At 32.5% G+C, this 21,845-nt stretch overlaps 1 protein-coding gene across 1 annotated transcript; it reads left to right on the top strand.

Moving 5' to 3' along the window:
* The first annotated feature begins 1,583 nt into the window (after positions 1-1,583).
* On the top strand, positions 1,584-6,171 carry LOC112094062. Its single transcript, XM_024174043.1, has 2 exons — positions 1,584-3,675; positions 5,639-6,171. Exons 1-2 carry the CDS (start codon positions 1,816-1,818, stop codon positions 5,735-5,737), a joined length of 1,959 nt encoding a protein of 652 aa, XP_024029811.1. The 5' UTR covers positions 1,584-1,815; the 3' UTR covers positions 5,738-6,171.
* Positions 6,172-21,845: the final 15,674 nt, after the last annotated feature.

The following is a 21,845-nucleotide window of genomic DNA, read 5'->3' as shown; positions in this document are numbered from 1 at the left end:
ATTCGTTAAATTTACATAAAGTCACATAAAAATAAAAAATACGTAAATTTAATAGTTAAAAAAACTTAGTCTATTGATACGTCAGACTTGTTAAAAAATCTTTTCAATTAAAAAGATGCCAAAAAATCCTTTATTTATACCTAATATATGTTTTTGAACTCTTCAAATTTTGTATTATTTTTCTTCTGGTCCATGTACTATTTTGATTTAACACAATTATAAAATGATCACTTACCAACATATACCACTACTAATAAAGGCATTGCTTTATGAGTTATAGCAATAGATGGGTCATAGAATGTGAATGTGACTTACTATACATAAGATATCAAATTTTGAGGTACCAAGACAAATTCAAACTATGGCTCTCATTTTTTTTTTTTTTACCTATAAATATATCCCTCCATACAACCATTTTAGCCAAGGAAAATTGGAAAAAGAAAAAAGAAAAACAACAACAACAAAGTAACTTACCGACATAGTTGGTCCCTTTCCTCTTTGGCTAGTTATCCACGTGAATAAAGAGAGCACAGAAAATACAACTCAATTAAAAGGGAAAACAATAGAAAGGAAAAGAATTTTATGATAAGGCAAAAAATATAGTTTTTTAAAGAAGGAAACTTTCATTTATATAAAGAAAGGATATTTTTCAGTACGTCAATATACTGATAGACTAAGTTTTTTGTTTATCAGATTTATATAAAATCACATAAAATTAAAAAGTACGCAGATCTAACGGTTAGAAAAACATGACTTATCAGTATGCTAGGCGTACTAGAGATCTGATAATAAAAAAACAAACAATACAACGTAATGCTAATGACCCATCAAAAGAACATACGTAAACTTGAGATTTGTAAACATGAGATAACCTCAGCACACTATGAATGAGCACTTCTAAGATAATTTTTATTTAATCAAAAAAAGTTAAATGCCACAAATTTTAATATGCTTTAAATATATACTGTAATGTATTTGTTGGTTTAGGATTTACAATATGTTTGACTAATTTATTTGTATGGTATAAATATAACTTTTTTTTCTCAAATCATATTGCTGTGTTTTTCTCATATAAATTTAAATTTAATTTTTTTATTATAATATTTTTCTCTTATATATACAATTTAAATTATAACTTAAATTGTGTAAATAAAAACACCCGAGAGTATAATATTTATGGTGTAACCAAATACGAGATCCTTTGTACTATATTTAAAGTTTATATTTATTTTAAAGTTTGTATCAATATTTGACGATGTACTTTTTAAACTTAGATTAGATCATTTATTTGACTTAACTAGTCACATTATCTTCAAGAAAAAAAATATTATTTTAAAAATAATAATAATTATTTAACTAGTCACATTATCTAAAAAATTTTAAAAATATCTTTCAGAGTGAAATGACATTAATATTATATTTATTTGTAGAAAAGGACAATCCGGCCAAAAAATGTCATAATTATTACCTCATTTATGTCCTCAAAAGTCATTCCGACACCATCACCTCATTCATCTTAATTTGCATAAATAAAATATCCAATCTCACTTCCATGTTCCAACTGACTCTCACATTCTCTCTCTCCATCTCTGTGTCAGAACTGGCACTTTCCATTTCTCACCCCCTCTCTCTCCTCTCTCTCTCTGTCTCTGTCTCTCTTAACTGGCCCAGTTCAGCATAGCACAATCCCATTTCCAATCCAAACATCTGAAAAAATCTGAAGATTCCCATTTGTAAAACCCCAATTGGACTTCAAAATTAAGAACTGTCACAAACTTTCCCCCCTCTCTCTCCTCACTTTCTCTCTCTTATCTTATGGAATTAGTCCCATACTCAGAACCTGACTCCCCAAACCCAGCTTGGCAAGACATGTTCCGATCGGCCTCAATCCGAAAACCCTCCCCATCCCCATCCCCAACCCCACCAACCCACGCGCCTCCGACGGGGGCGCGTGAGGCCGACTCCCCTCCGACCGCCGCCGACCCAGATCAGAAATCCGCCCTCTCCGGCGACCCCCAGGTCCGACTCGCCCTCTGCATCGCCATGGCCCACGCCGGCCTCGCCTTCGCCATCTTCACCCTCTTCGCCGTCTGCAAGCTTCTAGAAGAATACCTCCGGCCCATCCAATGGGCCGTCCTCTGCTCCATCCCCCTCCGGGGAATCCAACAAACCCTCGTCGCCTTTTGGTCGGAGCCCTTAGGTTTAGGCCTCACCGAGACGGTCCTCGCCGTCCCGGTGGCGGTTTTTCGAGTCTTTGTGGGGACACTTGTGGAGGTCAGAGAAGTTTGTGTGAGAATTGTTCTTAGAAAGCCTAAATCAGGAACCCCTAGAAGGCACATAAGTGCCTTTTCCAAGTTGATCCGGTGGCTTGTGTCGTTTTGGATATTCATCTTTGCTTATGAGAGTTTTGGCAGATTTGGATCTATAGCCCTTGTTGGATTAGGATTTGTTTTCAGTGCCACAACCGTTGACTCTACAATGTCAACGGTTTCTTCCCTTAGGAGCATTAGTTTTCCAAGGAGTAGAATTAGTGCCTTTTTCACTAGAGGTTTGTTGAAGAAATTGAAGACCATTGTGGCAATTGGTTTGATTATTGGTATGATTTTGGGCTTAATTATTGGTGTCATTTTTTTCTCTTATAAAATTGGTGTTGAAGGTAAAGATGCTGTTATTTCTTTGAAATCTCATGTTGAGGAGAGCAATTATGCCGAAAAGATTGGGGTTAGGCAGTGGATGGATGAGAATGATTTACCCGGGATGGTTGATAAGTATAGCACACAATTGTATGAGACTGTTTCTGAGCAGATTGATAGTTTGGCAATGCAGTATAACATGAGCGAGTTTGTCACTGGGATTAAGCACTTTGTGATTAAGCAACAGGGTAACTCATCCGCGCCCTCGACGGCACTGATCACCCCTTCGCCCTACACGGAGAAGCTCGTGAGCTTGAGAAACCGGATTAGTAATAGGGAGTGGGGAGAGATTTACACGGAAGTGGATGTCATAGTTAGGGAATTGATAATCAGCAGGGAAGATCTTGTGGAGAAGGCGAAAGCGTATGCGGTTAAGGGTGTGGACGTGTCGCAGCGTGTGCTCGCTAGTAGCACCACAATTCTTGGAGGCGGTGCGAAGTTTGTGTTCTCAATTGGCAATTCCATCATCTCTGGCGCGGCTGAGGTGTTCAATTTTTTGTCTCAGTCAATGGTGTTCTTCTGGGTTTTGTACTATCTGATCACGTCGGAGTCTGGTGGAGTGACTGAGCAAGTGATGTCTATGGTCCCTATTTCAAAATCGGCGAGGGTTAGATGTGTTGAGGTTCTTGATCAAGCGATCTCCGGCGTTTTGCTTTCCACAGCCGAGATTGCCTTTGTTCAAGGATGTCTCACTTGGCTCTTGTTCAGATTGTATAAAATACATTTCTTGTACATGTGCACGGTTATTGCAATTGCAAGCTCTCTGTTTCCGATTTTTCCATCATGGTTTGCTTCTATTCCGGCGGCTTTACAGCTAGTCCTGGAAGGTAGATACATTGTAGCCATTGTCTTGTCCATTATCCATCTTGTGCTTATGGACTATGGCGCATCAGAAATCCAGGAGGATATACCGGGTCACAGCGCGTATCTTACCGGTCTTAGCATCATCGGTGGAATGACATTGTTTCCCTCAGCGCTTGAGGTAAATTTCTATCCTTTTGTTTTTAGTTTTTCTGTTTCTCCATTGCTGCTCCTGGAAATGCATGCTCCGAATGAATCTTTAGGAGTCTTATTGTTTTCACTTTGTGATATGCATGCATTCATTGGCGCGCGATAACACGATTTCAATTTGAACTTTATACGAAAGATCGCCCTGCCTTTTTATTAATACAGAGTTGCGGATTTTCCTTTGAAGTGCTTGGTGTGTCTTAGCTTCTAAAATTTTGCCTTTGATGTTCTGGTTTAATCTTCCAGAAGCAGCCTGGAAATGTGTTCTTAATGAATCTTTAGGAGTTTTATCCTTTCCAGTACCCGATTCGTATTCATTGGCGGGAGATAAACAGAATTTCAACCAAACTTTATATTCAAAATCACATTTTTCTAGGGTAGAACAACTGCATTGATTATTTTGATTGGTTAGGATCTCAACACATGGCTTTCAAAATATCGCGCTCTTGATTACTTGCACAATTACCCTATTATAACTTATTATTAGTCTAATTTGATGCTTATGATCTCCATCGTATAACTTCCCAACTCTTTTGTACTAACTGATGTGCCATGTGAGTTGTCGTTTTTCTGTTGGTGGCTGTTTAAAACATTGCCACATCAATTAATGAAAGAAATTGCATCTACTAATAAAAAGATGACAACCACGTGCCACATCAGTTGGTACTTAAAAGTTGGGATTTGAGTTGGTGTCCCTAGCATTACTCTTTTGCCTTTGATGTTCTAGTGCAAGCTTTCAGAAGCAGCCTGGAAATGCATCTTCTGAATAAATCTTTAGGAGTTTAATCGTTCACACTTCGTAATGCCTATTCATCGCCACGGGTTAACATAACTTGAACCAAACTTTATAGAAAAAGTCTCCTTTAGAGTAGAACAAATGTTGTCTTATTAATGCAGATTTGAACTCCGACCAAACTTCATATAAAACGTATCCTTTTTTTAGGATTTCCATCACATAGCTTTTCAACTTTTGTTATGCTTCAAATGAGAAAATCTACTGTTTTTTAGCTCAAGAAAGAGCTTCGTCAATGGAACAGAACAACAAGGAAAAACAAAACATATACAGCTTCATGACAACACACCAGAAGCTGACTGAGATCACTCACAAACAAGTGTCTAACAGAAACATAAGCGAGAAACAAAACCAATCAAATTAAAATATGTAGCTGAAATGTGGCAGCAAAAAAGTTAATGGCTCTAAGAATGTGTCGGAAAACACAGCCAAAGCCTCACAATCCTTCTTCATAGAAGTCACGTCCAAGGAGACAGATTCACTGATTATCCTTTCAAAACCTTTCGTACTCAAAAACAAACGAGGCCTCGCTTAGAGGCATATCTTCACCACAGTTTGATGACGTAGAAACCATTTTCTCAGTTGCCCTGTTACTATCAGATGCTTATGATCTCCATCGCCATCAAAAATCCCAAACCAAGCCGAAACTCAGTTTGTGCAACCCATTCATTGGCTGGGGGTTATGTAATTTCGGCCAAACTTTATATGCAAAACACCATTTTCTAGGTAGTATACTGCCCTGTATTTGAGACTTGATGCTTATGATCTCCGTCTCCATAGCTTTTGGGATCTCTCTCTCAGCGTTGATTTGCTGCTGCTGATGTACCATTTGTTAAATTTCGAAATGAGAATGTTTGATACTAAATGCAGGTTGCTGTGAGATTCCTACTTGAAAAATTGCCCTGTTATTATAAGCCAAACTCGATGCTTACGATCTCCATCAAATGGCTTCCGAACTCTTTGATTTTTTGCTGTTTGTTATGCCAATTTTTTTTAAATTTCAATTCGAGTTTGTTGATTTCTAGTGCATTTTGTTGTGGAACTTCTAGTATTTGGACATGATTGCCAGTTTTCTTATAACTTGTATTTCTTTCATTCATTCATGATATACTTATGATGCTCGTTGGATTGTTGCGGTTGCTAGGGTGCGATTATGGGGCCACTCATAACCACGGTCGTGATTGCTCTCAAGGATTTGTATGCTGAATTTGTTCTGGATGGACCTAAGGAAAAGGAAAACTAGCAAGTAATCCGCATTTCTCGTGCTCTCGCAGCCTAGTGTCCCGTTCATTCATTAAATTAGCCGCTTTATTTGAATCGCCAAGCATATTAATATTCTTTCACCGTCTGTCTGCAGTGATTTTCTCTACTTAGATGGTGTGTTCATTTTTAAATCAGTCTTTACTTATGTAATTTATAGTACCTAGTGACATATTTTTTGCCTTTTAATCTCCGATTTCCCTGTAAAATTAGATGAGTTTCCTCATTTTTGTTTGTAATTGTATTAAGGTCAGATGGCTGGGTTTGTGTCCTTTTTGGGTATAGTATTTGGGAGTGCATTTGAAGAAATCAAATGTTGTAAATTCTCCATGCACATGTAAAGACAAATCTTGTTTACTGTCTGAACGTGCAAACACTTTGATGTAAGTTTTGGTCTATCATATAAGCACAAAAAATTATAGGTTTTATATTAAGATCTATATGTTCTTTTTATCATTTTCTTATATTTTCAAATAGAGGAACGAGTAATGAAGGCAGAAGGTTGTTAGAAAAGGATGAGGTGACCTACCCTAGTTGAAGATAGAGTGCATGCCTAATCAAAATCGTGCTTTCTAAGGCGTTCCCTGTGACTCGGCATGGGGGACGGGGGCGGAACTAATGTCCGTAGCATTATCCGAGTGATTAGACAACGCTGACCGAGCAAAGCTTTCTTTAAGAGGCTGGACTGTACCCTTTTCGGTGGCCACCAATTATTTACATGTTGGAGCAAATGGGTATGGGAAAAGTTTCCTCGACGTAGATTCTCCAATCTCGCTTTAAATTAAACGAGTATGGGTGGGGCAAAAAGGAGGTAAGGTATAGGAATAGCGGGAAGCATACCCATCTTGCCCCACCCGTTTCCATCGATCCCTAATTTAATTGGGCATACATATAAATATAAAATTTCCGTGGGGCAAATGACCACCTACTTCTAATATAAAATTTTTAATCACGCTACGTCATCAATATTTTAAAATTATCTGTCTAGTTAATTTTTTAAGTCACTAAATTTATAATACGTATCCAAAACTTTCAAAATGATACAACACATATACATAGATCATGAAGCAAAGAATCTCATATAAGTTAACAATATCTTATATAGCAAAAATCAACATAAACACACCCCAGTTTACAATAAATTATTATACTCAACTAGAACTTCAAAACAAGTAGCTCTATTCCAAAGGGTCAAGTCGTCAAACAAGTGATCCAATACTTGTTCTAAGCAGAATAACTAATTGTTTGTTAATGAATCAATAATAGACGATTTTTTCTCCATCAATTATTTTCTTCTCAATTTTTGCAGTTATCTCACGCCCAAGCCGGATTAGTGCTGCCATTTCTAGACTATTTCTTCGGCAACGCTCTAAGCTTAAGCTTGAAAGTTGCTTGCAATTGGATAATATCAAGCGAAACCCAAAGTAGTCTACGACACATTTTTTCATACTTACCTTGTTATCAAACGACAATCATGCATTTTTAAGGAAACATCTTGTAACCTTAACGTTTTTAAGTTGTTGCATGTGGGGCCCACAGGCACAGCTCGTATATAGCCCCTCTTTCCCAAATATATCTCTTCTACATGTTTCCATATCTCCAATGCTCCTAAGAATTTCAATTTAAAGGCACGGGGCATCACAAGTCGTTTAAGTCCCGGTGACCTTCAAATTAAGGTACCCAAAACACAAGTTTAATTAACTTCCAAAGTTAAAGTAAAAATTTAGATACTAAAACAAAACAAATTAATTCAGAGTTAGACTTTAAAAGAAAAAAGAATTAAATAAGAAAAAAACAACAAAAGATAAACTATTCAGAAAAGTTTTCTTTTCCGATCTAAACTTTCTTTTACATTTTTTTTTTTTCAAAGATATTGTATTTTTTCGGCCAAAATCAAGTTTTGACCAAGAAAATACATCGACTTGTGTATTAAATGCGATTTGATAGTACATAAAGTAGGAATTTTGTTAGGTATTTTTATAAGTTGGTAATTTATTGACAATTTTGTAAAAATTCAAAAACAGGTTTAAGAAGATTGGGAATGCAAAAGAAGATGCAGAATCAACTATTGTGCAGATTCTTCGAGAAAATATCGTGAAGATATTCGAGAGAATATCTATGAGAGAGGATCGCGGAGATTTTATTTTGAGAGAAAATCGTGGAGATTTTATTTTGAGAGAAAATCATAGAGATTATGGAGATCTTCAAGATCGGATATGGTGTAATAAAAATCGTGGAGTTTTTTGTAGATTATTGAATGGCAAAATTTTGTGGAAATAATCTAAGAGAGCATCATAGAGAAAAAGAAGATCTTTGGGGGAGTGATTCTGGAGTCGCTTGGAAGGCTTATTTTAAGAGCTTATGTTCAGCTCACTTGATACGGATTTAATAGAAAATATCCAGAGCAAAGTCTGTGAGTTTGTGAGGGTTGAGTTTTATTGAAGTTCGTCCTTCAAGAGAGGGATTTGAAGTTTTCAGGAGAAAGCACTCTGCCAGTTGAAGGGAGTTCACTGAGCAAATTGAAGATGAGTGGTGCTCGCTAAACAACATCACTGTGGAGATTCGTCACAGCGACGTCATTGTCTATAAGGGAGTTTTTGAGTGAATAAGTCCGTCCGGTATCTGTAATTTTTTGGAACATAATGATTTGTTTACTGTCTACACGTAACCCCGCAGATATAGGTTTGTGAACTGAACTACGATATCATATATTGTGTCCTTTTATTTTTTACATTTTATTTTGTTCGAGCAATTGAACGTAGTTAATCTAGAACTTAATTAATCAACCAATGTTCCAGACTGTGTTACAACGCTATTTGTAACACTGACGTATAATCAGTTGTAATGGATTTAAATAAAAAAAAAATGCAGAAATAAATAGTTAAAAAAAATTCAATGCACATAGGGATAAAGATGACATACCGTTTAGCAAGAAAAGTTAAGTCAGTCACAAGAAAAATTCTCATCACCAATGATGGTTTTTATACACTTTTGATTGAGATTAAACGCATAATTGAGTGTATTTGGCATTAATCTCCATTTATCGTGGACATCAAGAAGATTACTTATATTGATTAGATCAAGGGTTTCCTCATCTTTCCAAACCAATACATGCCAACACACTGATCTCCATGAACGACAAACTAGAGAAACGACGAGAAATATTTCCTTTGGAGCAAAAGGTTGTTGTCCAAATCTTCCTACGAAAAATATCTTGCAAAAGGTTGTTGTCCAAATCTTCCTACGGCCTAGAATGATATTCTTCACAAGAAGTATTATTTCTTTTCTTCTCGCTGTTCATCCATGTTGAGCAAATTGTTTTCTCAAACAAAAACAACGCTCTAAAAATAATGTGAAACTCAGAGAATATAAGATGATGGATAAATCTATCACTCTAGGTCCTACCTTGACATAGGTAGTTTTCTGAATCTCTATCCCATTTCAAAAAAAAAAAAACCAAATCTTCTAATGAATAATATGATCACGTTACACGCGTACATCATCTACATTTTGATATTAGACTTTTAAGTTTTAAGTAGTTTATAATACTAATTATAACTTTTGGAATCACACGTACACATAGACATAGATCAAAGAAAAAATATCTCATTTAAGATAACATCTTATACATCAAAATCAACATAAAACACAAAGTTACAATAAACTATATACATATATAACTAGAAAATTCAAAAAAGTAGCTATTCCAAATAAAGGGCCAAACAAGTGAGCCAATACTAGTTCTAAGCTGAATAACTTGATTATGGAATCAACAGACCAACCAATAATTCCCTGCTCACAATCAATTTTCATCTCAATATTTACGGTTATGTAGGTCTCGTTCGTTTCGCAGATTTAAATTTTCAATTCGAGTTAAGATGTAATAATTTCTAAGAGCATTTAACTGCAACAGAAAAAGTTAGATATGATATTTTCTGAGAATTTTTAATTATAAAAACTTAAATCGATAAAATTAACCGGACCGTAATATCTAAGGATAAATCCCGGCTTCAGTAAGATATATATGCGTTTAATATTTGTATCCCGTTTTCGGCAACGCTCTATGCTTAATGTTAAAGTTGCATGCAATTGGACAATATCAAGACAATCTCAATTTTGTCTATGACACAATTTTTCATACTAATATCTTAACTTGGAGTCCAGATTTACTGACCTAACTTGACTGTCCTTTTAACTACTCTCAATAATATTTTGACACCTCATTCTCATTATAACTGCACACATTAAGAGTCTATTTGGTCCGATGATTCGTTCTCTTATTTAAATTATAGTTTATGGTTTACTACAATATTTTTTCTTATAAAAAATACACATAAATTAAAAATATTTCTAATATTATGATTCTAATTTATGAACCAAACGGACTCTAACTCTCTTCTTATTCTACCTCACACGGCATTAGAAACAGAAAAAAAGGACGTAGACGTCTTTGGACACGTTTTGACGTATAACTTCTTTTCCAATCATTTTTTTTTTATTTATCTGACACACTATAAAATGCAGACTTGCGGCACTATATCCAAATGGTACATCCTCCACTTTTTGATTTACCTTTTTTCTACAGCACTACCTTTTGGATGGGACTTTATTTAAACATTACACAATTATGTTTTTTTAATATATATAGGTAAAGTCTTCAGTCCGACACGTGTTGTTTATCGGACTGAAACGACAGTTATATAATTTTGTATAAATCGTATATATTTACATATAAAGTTATGTATATTTACATATAAAGTTGTGTATAAAGTTATAAAAAATAATAATGTATATTAATTCTCAAAATATGTATTTTTTATAACAATTAGTGAACACATAGCATGAAAATATGCATATTGGCTGAATTATTGTATTTCATGTTAAATATACACGACTTTACATGTAAATATATATGATTTTACATATAAATATACACAATTTATGCAGAATTATATAACTGCCGTACCAGTATATATATATTTCATTTAACAATTCTTTAGAATAAAAGTAAAACTCCTACATCAAAGCAGAATTTTCAATAGAAAAGAAAATATACTAGAATTGAACCAGATGATCATTTAAAAGCATCCAACTAAGTAGCAATATAAAATAAGAGTCTAATAAGGGAGTAGTTAAGCACTTTTGAACTTGAGTATTTGTAAAATATTTAACTAAATCTTTTCAAAAAATTAAATCCAACTAAATAGCACAAATGGTTTTTTTAATAAATTAAGAACGAATCATTTAAAGAGATTATCATTGAAGTTAAATCCTTGAAATGATAATGTTGTAGGATATAGCTCAGCCTATAAAAGAGAGAAAAAAGAAAGAAACAATAATATAAATTAAATAATATTCATTGTATCAAAAATAATTACAATCGTAATAAAAACATATATAATACATGTTTTAACAATTCAACCATACTTGACGTTACAGTAAGATCTCTAAAATCAACATGAGATTCAATCTGCATTTAACATAATGTAATTACTAACTTTATAGGATAGTATATCAAGTACATATTTTAAGTCCATAAAATTTTTGACAATTACTTGGTTGAGGTTAGATGTTGGTGTAAGCAGTAGGGGATTTTGTTAAGTTGGAATGGTAACACCTCTACTTAGTACTTCATTATTAAATTGCTCGTGCACAATAAGATCAGAAGAAACCTGCAAAATGTTCATAAAAAATAACGTAAGGTATTGTTTTTATTATTATAATTCAAAGATGTGATAATAAGTTGATTAAACATACCTGTTGAGTTTAGACAATTTTTTTTTCTTCTGTTTTGGCCTCTTCAAGAGCACTTTTTGGCCTAACAGAGCTCCCACAAACTCTTCCCTTATGCTTAATTCCTATTACTCTAGCAACTCCATCAACAACATTATCCTCACGGCGGTTATGTGTGGTAGTTTGAGTAGGAGACTCAATCTGTGCCTTAGGATCCTCATTAGTCATACAATTATTGTTTGTAGGCATTGTCATCATTCCTTTCTTTGCATGCTTTGTCCATCTTCTTAGAATGTATTGAGCAGGAATTTTCATAATTTTTTTCAAAGAGAACTTTAAGAATATGTGAGCACAAAATCCCTACAATTTCAAACTTTTTGCAACTACAAATTACCATCCCATTAGTTGAGTCATATTTAACAGTATGACAAGAGCGTTTTCCAAGACGAAAAAGTTTGTACTCTGTTACTCTTCCAACCTCGAGAGACATCTCCATGGCACAATGATAAGCTTTGCCCAATTCAGTTTCAAATACATTGAACACTAATGGAAGCTGCATGCTTCAAAATTGCGATATCAAGTGATAGCAATATATTACTTTGAGTTGCTTTGAAATCGGCCTTTAACTTTTCATAACGTTGGTTCTCAATCAACCTTTAAAAATGGTGAAAAAACTACAGTAGATTATGTTTATAGCTGACATAACATTTTGAAGAGCTCTTCATACTTACACTGTGTTGAGTAGTCATCATATCTGCACAAAAAATATTCCTACCACAGACTAACGTCCATTTCTCCTTGAAACTCAAAATTTGCTTCAACCATTCATTATCTTGAAGATGATATTTCTCAAATATCCCATGCAAAGCTTCCAAAAATTCTTCCTCTTCGTCATAATCATATATAAACCAACTAAAATCTGTAAAAAATTCTCGAGAGCGCTCAAACACTCCACTAAGATGTTTTGCAACATTTTGATCTGAATGCCAAATGCATAGGCGATGAGTTGTTTCTGGCCACTGGAAAGCGATTGCTTTTACCATTTCTGCATCTTGATCGGTAAGAATTGTTCTTGGCGTTTTTTTCCTATCATTGCTTGAGTAAAAGTATTAAACAACCAAATAAATGTTTCCGTCGTCTCATCATATAGAAGTGCAGCTCCAAAAATAGGAGTTTGCTTATGATGGTTAACCCCAACAAACATAGCGAAAGGCCAACCTTCTTGATTTTTCTTATAAGTTGCGTCAAAGCAAACAACATCACCAAAATGAGAGAACACTAATCTCATTTCTGCATCTGTACAAAAGATGTTAGGAATCAACCCTTCATTATCTAACTGTAGAGCATAAAAGAAAGAAGGGTCTTCCAATTGCATGCGTTGAAGATATGCAAGGATGCCTGCTGTCTCATCTAACATCATTTGAATTGTCCGTTTACGGCATAAATAGTTTTGATAATCATCGTAAGTGAATTTGAGACTTTTAGGCCCACCTGCTCTCCTAGTCATTAATTTGCAGCTCGCTCTCAGAGCAATTCTTGAGTTGTCAACTAAATCAATTTCAGCTGCTTGGGTGGCAATAAATATCCTTTAAGACCAATGCAAGTTATTGTTGTTGGGGCTTGATGTCACATGTGTATGAGCAGCAATAAACTTGACAACACGATATTTATCAATTTGGCAACAATTGATTTTCATTCTTGCAAGCTAACCAAACCTTGTTTTGGCATGATGATATTTCACAATAAGATGTCATTTATCTACTTGACGAGTATGTTCGCTAGAGCAACAAAATGTTCTATTCATTATCTTACCAAGACTAGTATCTTTACATCCCTTACTTCTCCGAATACTAAAACCTACTTTGTGAGCATAATTATTATAAAAGTTGTAAGAGTCTTCCTCAGTTTTAGACTCCATATCAATTTTTGGTATCACACTATCCGGGATCTTGGAATGAATGTGCAATTTTTTCATTACTGTTAAATTTAGTTTCAATATTCTCATTCTCAACCTCCGATATTCTCGTGGTGTCTAAGAACATATCATTATCTTCATTGTCAAAATCCATCTTCTTACGAGATTGACATTCTTCCGAAAGAAAATTAATGTCATCCATAACCTTCAAAAAAAAAAAAATTATTGCCATATCTTTTGTTATAGCATAATAAAAAAATCATAAAATAAAAAATAAAACTCTTAATAATTTATTTAATAGAGCACTTCTCTTAAAAACAAAATAGAAATATTTAATTACCATCAAAATGGGAATAAAAAAAGAAAATAAAACAATCTGATGTAAAAATAATCCTTTAAAAGCATAAGAAAGGACAAAAATAGAATTACATTTATATATAAGAAAAGTAATTCATGGAAATAGGGAACAAACCGAAAAAGCTATATATGAATAATAAAATAAAAAAAAGGACAAGAAACTCAGATTTTGACAATACAATTTTTTAATGAAAAATAATAAAAAAAATACCTTGAGTAGACATACTTGAGTTGGCAGAAGATACCTTAAGGCCTCGTTCACTTCACCAATTCGAGTTTAAAATTCTAGTTTTGCTACAGTAAAAAGTTCTCACAAATAATTACATCTAACTTTTTTGCTACAGTAAAAAGCTCTCACATAAAATTACATCTCAACTCAAATTACAAACTCGAATCAGCGAAGTGAACGAACAGACTTTCCTTTTTACTTTTTTTTTTCAAATGTCAAATGAAGGAAGAGGTAAGAGGTTTCGACAGATAAACCATTTTTACTGTTTTTTTCTTAATGTCAGACGAAGGAATAAACCTAAATGCCTTTTTGAAAGACAAAAACAAGTCTCTGTCCTTTTTTTCTCGTTTTTAGTGCCGAGTGAAGTAAAATAAGAAAAGGGTTGATGTCTTAAGTTATAATAAGAAAAGGGCAGAAAGTTTAAAAAAAAAAAATGCAGCACTTCATAACAATGCTTGTTAACGGTTGAAAAATGTAAGCAAGGAGATGAGATACCTTTTAGCAAGAATATAGTTGTCCGCTCACAAAAAGCCGACACATCGCCTTTGACACACCTTTGCTTGAGATCTAATGCATGAGGATCGATCACACACTTGAGTGCTCTTGGCATTAGTCTCCTTCTGTTAAAAAAAATCAAGTAGATGACTTAAATTCGTTAGATCAAGCGTCTCCTCATCTCTCCAAAACAATAGATCCCAACAAATTGAGATCTCCATGAATGACAAACTAGAAAAACGACGAGAAATAATTCCTTTGAAGCCAAACGATGAAAAAATCTTGCAAAAGGTTGTTGTCAAATTCTCCCCACGGCCTAGAATGAGATTCTTCACAAGAAATTTTCATCCTTGTTGAGAAAATTGTTTTCTCATATAAAATAACGCTAAAAGAAAATGTGAAAGTTAGAGAATATAAGATAATGGGTATTTATATGGACTCATGGAAAAACCCTAGCTAGTACTTAATTATGGCATGCAAAATTGTTTTCTCAATCAAAACCGCAATATAAATGCTGATAAAATTTCATATTAATACTCTGTGTTCTAACATAATTGTTTTTTTAGTACTCTGTATTTTTAGTAATTTTAAATTAGTACCTTAACCTTTTAGACATTTTCTTGAGTGCTTTTGGCATTAATCTACATTTATTATTGAGATCAAGAAAATGTCTTAAAGCACCAAAGCACCAACCAACTAGGAAAAGAGATTTCAAGCCAAGAATATCATCAATCAAACGGGAAAAATTAAATAAGTAATTATTGACAGAAGATTCGAGTTTATAAAGAATATCAGTAATGTTCAATATTTAAATTAGATCCTTAATAAGAATAAATATAAGAATAATTAAAGTGTAAAACTTCTAAAATAAAAGGTGTAAAATATTCTATAAAAAAAAAGAAACTTTACGGAATATGGATAGCACGATTTACGGATTGAATTTTCATTATAAGAAGTATTAGTTAGCGAAAAAAAAATAAAAGAAAAATATAAATCTTGGTTTAAATATTGTAGTCATATTTCATGACATGTCTTTTTTTTTTATTTAGAAATTAGCTGGTTAGTTTGTAATTTTATAATACTCTATTTTCCAGAAAATAGGGTGTTTATAGATTCAGTATTTATCTTCTTTTTATTTTTCTGCTCTACCAAATAAAAAAATAACCTTCTAATAATATTATAAAAAAAACTTATCTATAGAATCTTCTCAACAAAAATGTCTTGCACAACAAGTAATCAGAATTGCAGAATATTTTCTTGAATATTGTTGCCCTAAATTGTCAATTAAAAATTCTCATAAATTGCCAACTGAAAATCCTAACACATGGGAAAAAAATCCTACCTAATATTATTTAAGAGATTATAAATTGACTAGAAAATTCAAAACAGAAATCAGGAAACTTGCGTAGATAGATTAAAAAAGATTAATTTGGAAGTTAAGCATATCACGAATTTGAAATTAAAAAAAAAAAGTGAAAAACTCATCTATATACAATTTGGAAAGAGTAATTCGTAAGTCAAGAATATCTGATATCACTTAGAAATTTAATAAAAAAAAGGAAAAAAAGGATTTTGATTATATTACTATATTCCTATATATATATATATATATATAAGTATGTACCTGTTGTATAATCTTAACTATAACTTGATTGTGGTCATGCATCTAGATTTAACATTTTGAGAGATAATAGAATAGGAAATATCATAAGTGCAAATTAGAAACCATAACATGTAACTTCAATATACTTTAGAACCACCTTCCATTTACTAAAAAATAAAAAATAAAAAAGAACTACCTTCTATGTGATGTAGCTCATGAGGAGCATTAATTTATCTATTAAAATATCGCCAGTTTCCACCCAAAGCCCAAACATCACCAATGCTGCTTCTGTCTAAATTTTCCCATAAGACAATGATGTAAGGAGATTTAGCTATAAGAAATCATTTTTTATTTTCATTGTGGTTTGTTCTAGTTTATTAATTTAACTTTGTTTTGTTATTGATTTATTGTTTGTCTTAGTGATTATTTTGTATATAACTTATAAATGGCCACATTATCCATTATAAGGAGACTTGATTATTGAGACTGAGATATTGAATACTAGAGTTGAGGTTTCTCTCCAAAATGGGTGTTTTTTTTTTTTTTTCCTTGTGAAATTTATTGAGGTAGATTTTAGACTCTAAGTCCCAACCTTCGTCAAGGTTAAGCCTGCATCAACACATCTTCCCAAAACTTAGGATTTCCTACCATTTTATATGCCAAAAGATCCACATATGTAATTGTGACATATAGCTTTACCACGAGCAGGGACAAGTTTTGGTTCAGTAGTAACCAAAATTTTTTTTCTCAATCAAAACCACAATATAAATGCTGAAAAAATTTCATATTGATACTCTTTGTTTTAACATAATTGTTTTTTAGTACTCTGTATTTTTAGTAATTTTAAATTTTTACCTTGACTTTTTAGACATTTTCTTGAGTGCTTTTGGCATTTATCTACATTTATTATTGAGATCAAGAAAATGTCTTAAAACACCAAAGCACCAACCAACTAGGAAAAGAGATTTCAAGCCAAGAATATCACGAATTAAACGGGAAAAATTAAATAAGTAATTATTGATAGAAGATTTGAGTTTATAAAGAATATCAGTAATGTTCAATATTTAAATTAGATCCTCAATAAGAATAAATATAAGAATAATTATAGTGTAAAACTTCTAAAATAAAAGGTGTAAAATATTCTCGAAAAAAAATAAACTTTACGGAATATGGATAGCACGATTTACAGATTGAATTTTCGTTATAAGAAGTATCAGTTAGCGAAAAAAAAAAAGAAAAAAAATATAAATCTTGGTTTAAATATTGTAGTCATAATTCATGATACGTATTTTTTTTTTTATATAGAAATTAGCTGGTTAGTTTGTAATTTTATAATACTCTATTTTGTAGAAAATACGGTGTTTATATAGATTCAGTATCTTCTTTTTATTTTTCTGCTCTACCAAATAAAAAAATAACCTTCTAATAATTTTATAAAAAAAAAACTTATCTATAGAATCTTCTCAAAATTCAAAAATGTCTTGCACAACAAGTAATCAGAATTGCAGAACATTTTCTTGAATATTGTTGCCATAAATTATCAATTAAAAATCCTCATTAATTGCCAACTGAAAATCCTAACACATGGGAAAAAAATCCTACCTAATACTATTTAAGAAAAATTTATCTATATACAATTTGGAAAGAGTAATTCGTAAGTCAAGCATATCTGATATCACTTAGAAATTTAATTAGAAAAAGGAAAAAAGGGATTTTGATTATATTACTATATTCCTTTATATATATATATAAATAAGTATGTATCTGTTGTATAATCTTAACTATAACTTGATTTTGGTCATTCATCTAGATTTAACATTTTGAGAGATAATATAATAGGAAATATCATAAGTGCAAATTAAAAACCATAACATGTAACTTCAATATACTTTCGAACCACCTACTATGTAATAATGTAGCACATGAGGAGCATTAATTTATTTATTAAAATATGGCCGGTTTCCACCCAAAGCCCAAACATCACCAATGCTGCTTTTGTGTAAATTTTCTCATAAGACCATGATGTAAGGAGATTTAGCTCTAAGAAATCATTTTTTTATTTTCATTGTGGTTTGTTCTAGTTTATTAATTTAGCTTTGTTTTGTTATTGATTTATTGTTTGTCTTAGTGATTATTTTGTTATTGTTTTGTATATAACTTATAAATGGCCACATTATCCATTATAAGGAGACTTAATTATTGAGAATGAGATATTGAATATTAGAGTTGAGGTTTCTCTCCAAAATGAGTGTTTCTCTAAGTCCCGACCTTCGTTAAGGTTAAGCCGATAAATTCTATCATCTTCATTCCGCTGCATCAACACATCTTCCTATTTTATATGCCAAAAGATCCACATAAGTAAATGTGAAATTTAGCTTTACCACGAGCAGGGACAAGTTTTGGTTCAATAGTGACCAAAACCACAATAATGCCTTGATACCTTACAGAAGCTAAGGTGTCTTGCATTCAAAGCTCCTATAGTTCAGATTCTACAAGTAAGTTCATGACTTCGTTTCATGATTTAATGAGTAATGATGGTTGTTAGATTTCTATGGTCGTGAGGTTCTCGAGGAAAGATGAAGTTCTATACCCTAGTTGAAGCTATAGTGCCTGCCTAACCAAAATAGTGCTTTCAAAGGCATTGCCTGTGCTCGGCATGGGAGAAGGGGGTGGAGTTCTACACCTTCGTATTCGGAACATTGTCGAGTGATTAGACGATGCTTACCAAACAAAGCTTTCTTGAAGACGCTAGACTCGAAGAAATCAAGGAAGAGATTGAAACAACGAAGAAGATGATGAATTGAAGAACAATCAGATTGAGCAGCAAGAAATTTGCTCTGATACCATATTACGAATAACAGGGAGAATTGAGAAATTAGAAAAATGAATAATTCTGTTATTATTTCATCTGACTAATGGAAGACCACTTATATACACGGTTACAAGAGATAAATATTGTAACTACTTCATATACGTCAGCAAAGCTTGCAAGATAAGCTAAAATACTGAAATATTAAAATAACCAGCTGATGTAATATACACTTGTATAGTTTCTTAGCCGTATATTTGAAAAAAAAGGTTACCTAATTATAATCTAAAAAAACTTGATATGGCATCTAAATTTCACATTACTTAGATTCATAATATATTCTACGCTGGTGTGAATTCAAATGAAGCCATCAAAATATCCAAAGTTATATGCTAACGTGGATTAATATCGTCATTTAAAAAAAAAAAGTTATCATTTTAGAGGAAAAAATTCCTCTCAAATATTGTGTTCTTCTATGAAATTTGCCAAAATAAAGTGAATGAATGGTGCGTTAATTCTTGAATTAATCTTTATTTACATAATTTATAGTTATTGTTTGGTGTCATTTTTTTCTCCTTATAATTACCGATTTCCCAGTTAAAATATATAGATAAGTCATGTTGTATCCCCTTCCTCATTATTTTTTAATTGTATAAAGCCAGACGAGTGGGTTAATTTGTATTCATTTTTTGAATGTTAAATTGTCGTTTAGTTTAAATTAAAATTTAAATATGTGTGAGAAAAAAATATAGCAAAAAAGTTTGAACCAAACGGCTCCCTCATTAATTGGAGCGGCTCCTAAACGAAACGGCTTATTGTACAAGCCGCCACTCAACTATTTTGTTTTTTTTTTGTTTTTTTGTTTTAAATGTATTTGGTATTATTTTAACATATGAATAAACCCATTAACAATAAAACAGAAATTCTTGCAGCGCGAGACAAATATTCGTCTCAATTATAATTAGGCCCCCATTGTTAAAAATTTCTGGCTGTATCACTGTTAATACAATGGCAAGCAGTATATCCACTTCAAAATTAAAACCAACTTTGTAGTGATTCTAGTGAATTTTCTCTGCATAGAGGCTTGTCCATTTGTTAATTATTAATAAACCGTATATATATACATCGCTCTGCGTTTATCTTGATTTCATTTATACTTTATACATATGGAAGAATCTCAATGCATCTGAATATTATTATTTCCTACACATTTTAAACAAATAAATAAATCTATTCAAAGTTGTAAGTAAGCTAGTTTTTGTTGCTTGATTAGTCTAGTAATTAATTTCCACCTATATATCTTCAATGTTGAAGTCTAAATAAGTTCGAATTCCCGTCCCAAGTACAACAACAATTTCTAATGATAAATAATGTATTCACGCTATATTATCTATCTACATTTTGAAATTAACCGTTTGGTTAGATTTTTAACTTTTTAACACCTACAAAAAAAAAAAAAAAATTCGGTAACAACTAATATATATATATAAAATCAACATAAAACAAGAAGTTACAATAAATTATAACAAGAAATCCAAAACAAATAGCTACTCCAAATTAAGGACCAAACAAGTGATCCAATACCTCTTGTGAGCTGAATAACTTATCATTTATATCATAAATAGACCAACCAATATTTTCCCCGATATTTTTCTTCTCAATTATTGCGTTTAGTTGACGTCTAGGGCTTATTGGTAACCTTCTTCTAGGTCTGATTGGAACAGAGTATTGAAATTTTTGGCAATCCACAAAGCATAGACCTGAAAGTTTCGTGCAAAAGGAAAATATTAAGAGAATCTCATTTTTGCCTACCGAGCAATCTTCCATAGAGAATACCTCAAGTTGGGGTAGATATGTTAATATCAAAATCGAAGCTGGCATTGATAAGTGGTAGTAATGTGATAAATGTAACGTATTCAAGTAGTTGCATTTATTGCCCACAGTTCGTATGTGGCCACCAGTTCCCAAATATATCTCTTTTACATGTTTCCAACTTCTCAATACTGGTAAAAAATTCAAGTTAGCCGGGTTCGGGCAGTTCATTATGAGTCGTTTGAGTCCCGGTGACCTACAAATTTAAAAACGATCAGAAAAAAAAAAAAAAACAAAGAAAGAAAAGACGTTGCAACATCTAAGGATTCATAACTATTTGTTAAAAAATAAATAAATAAAAAAAATTCAAGGGTACTTATAATCATATAAATGGTCCCTGAAGTTCGCTATCAATCCCAGTATAGTCCTTATTGATCTATCAATAAATCTGGATGACATTTAGTTATAAGAATTAATTTTCATTTACTCTATCAAATCGTGTGCATATTTTGTGTTTTATCAGTGCAACAACAAGTGTCGTATTTTTAACACTCAGATGAAAAAGACTAAAACTGAAGAAAACTAATCGATCAAAAGTCTGGAATCAACTTGAGATTGGTGATAACATTCAAGGATATCATTCGTGAGGTTACCCAACAAATTAATAATTAAAACAAATCTATGTATATAAGCAGATCATGACATACCTTTCAGCAAGAAAAGTAAAGTCGTGACATGGAAAAGACCAAGAAGTTCTATAAAATATGATGGTTTTGATACTCCTTTGGTTGAAATCTAACGCAGCAGGATCCACCGCAGACTTTAGTGCATTTGACGTTATTTTCCATGATTTTTTTGGAAAGTCAGGATATAAAAAGGGTCGTAAATTTGTTAGATCAAGAGTTTCCTCATCTTTCCAAAACAATACATCCCAACAAACTGATCTCCATGAGCGACAAACTAGAGAAACGACGAGAAACAATTCCTTTATAGACAAACGACGGAAAATATCTAGCAAAAGGTTGTCGTCCAAATCTGCCCATGGCCTGGAATGATATTCTTCTTCACCAGAAATATTATTACCTCTTTTCTTCTCGCTGTTCATCCTTGTTGAGCAAATTGTTTTCTCAAACAAAAA

Source organism: Morus notabilis, unplaced genomic scaffold (genome assembly GCF_000414095.1).
Source record: "Morus notabilis unplaced genomic scaffold, ASM41409v2 Scaffold1199, whole genome shotgun sequence".
NCBI classification, from domain to species: Eukaryota; Viridiplantae; Streptophyta; class Magnoliopsida; order Rosales; family Moraceae; genus Morus; species Morus notabilis.
The sequence above is the reverse complement of the archived record's forward strand: the minus strand, read 5'-3'. Positions and strand labels throughout refer to the sequence as shown.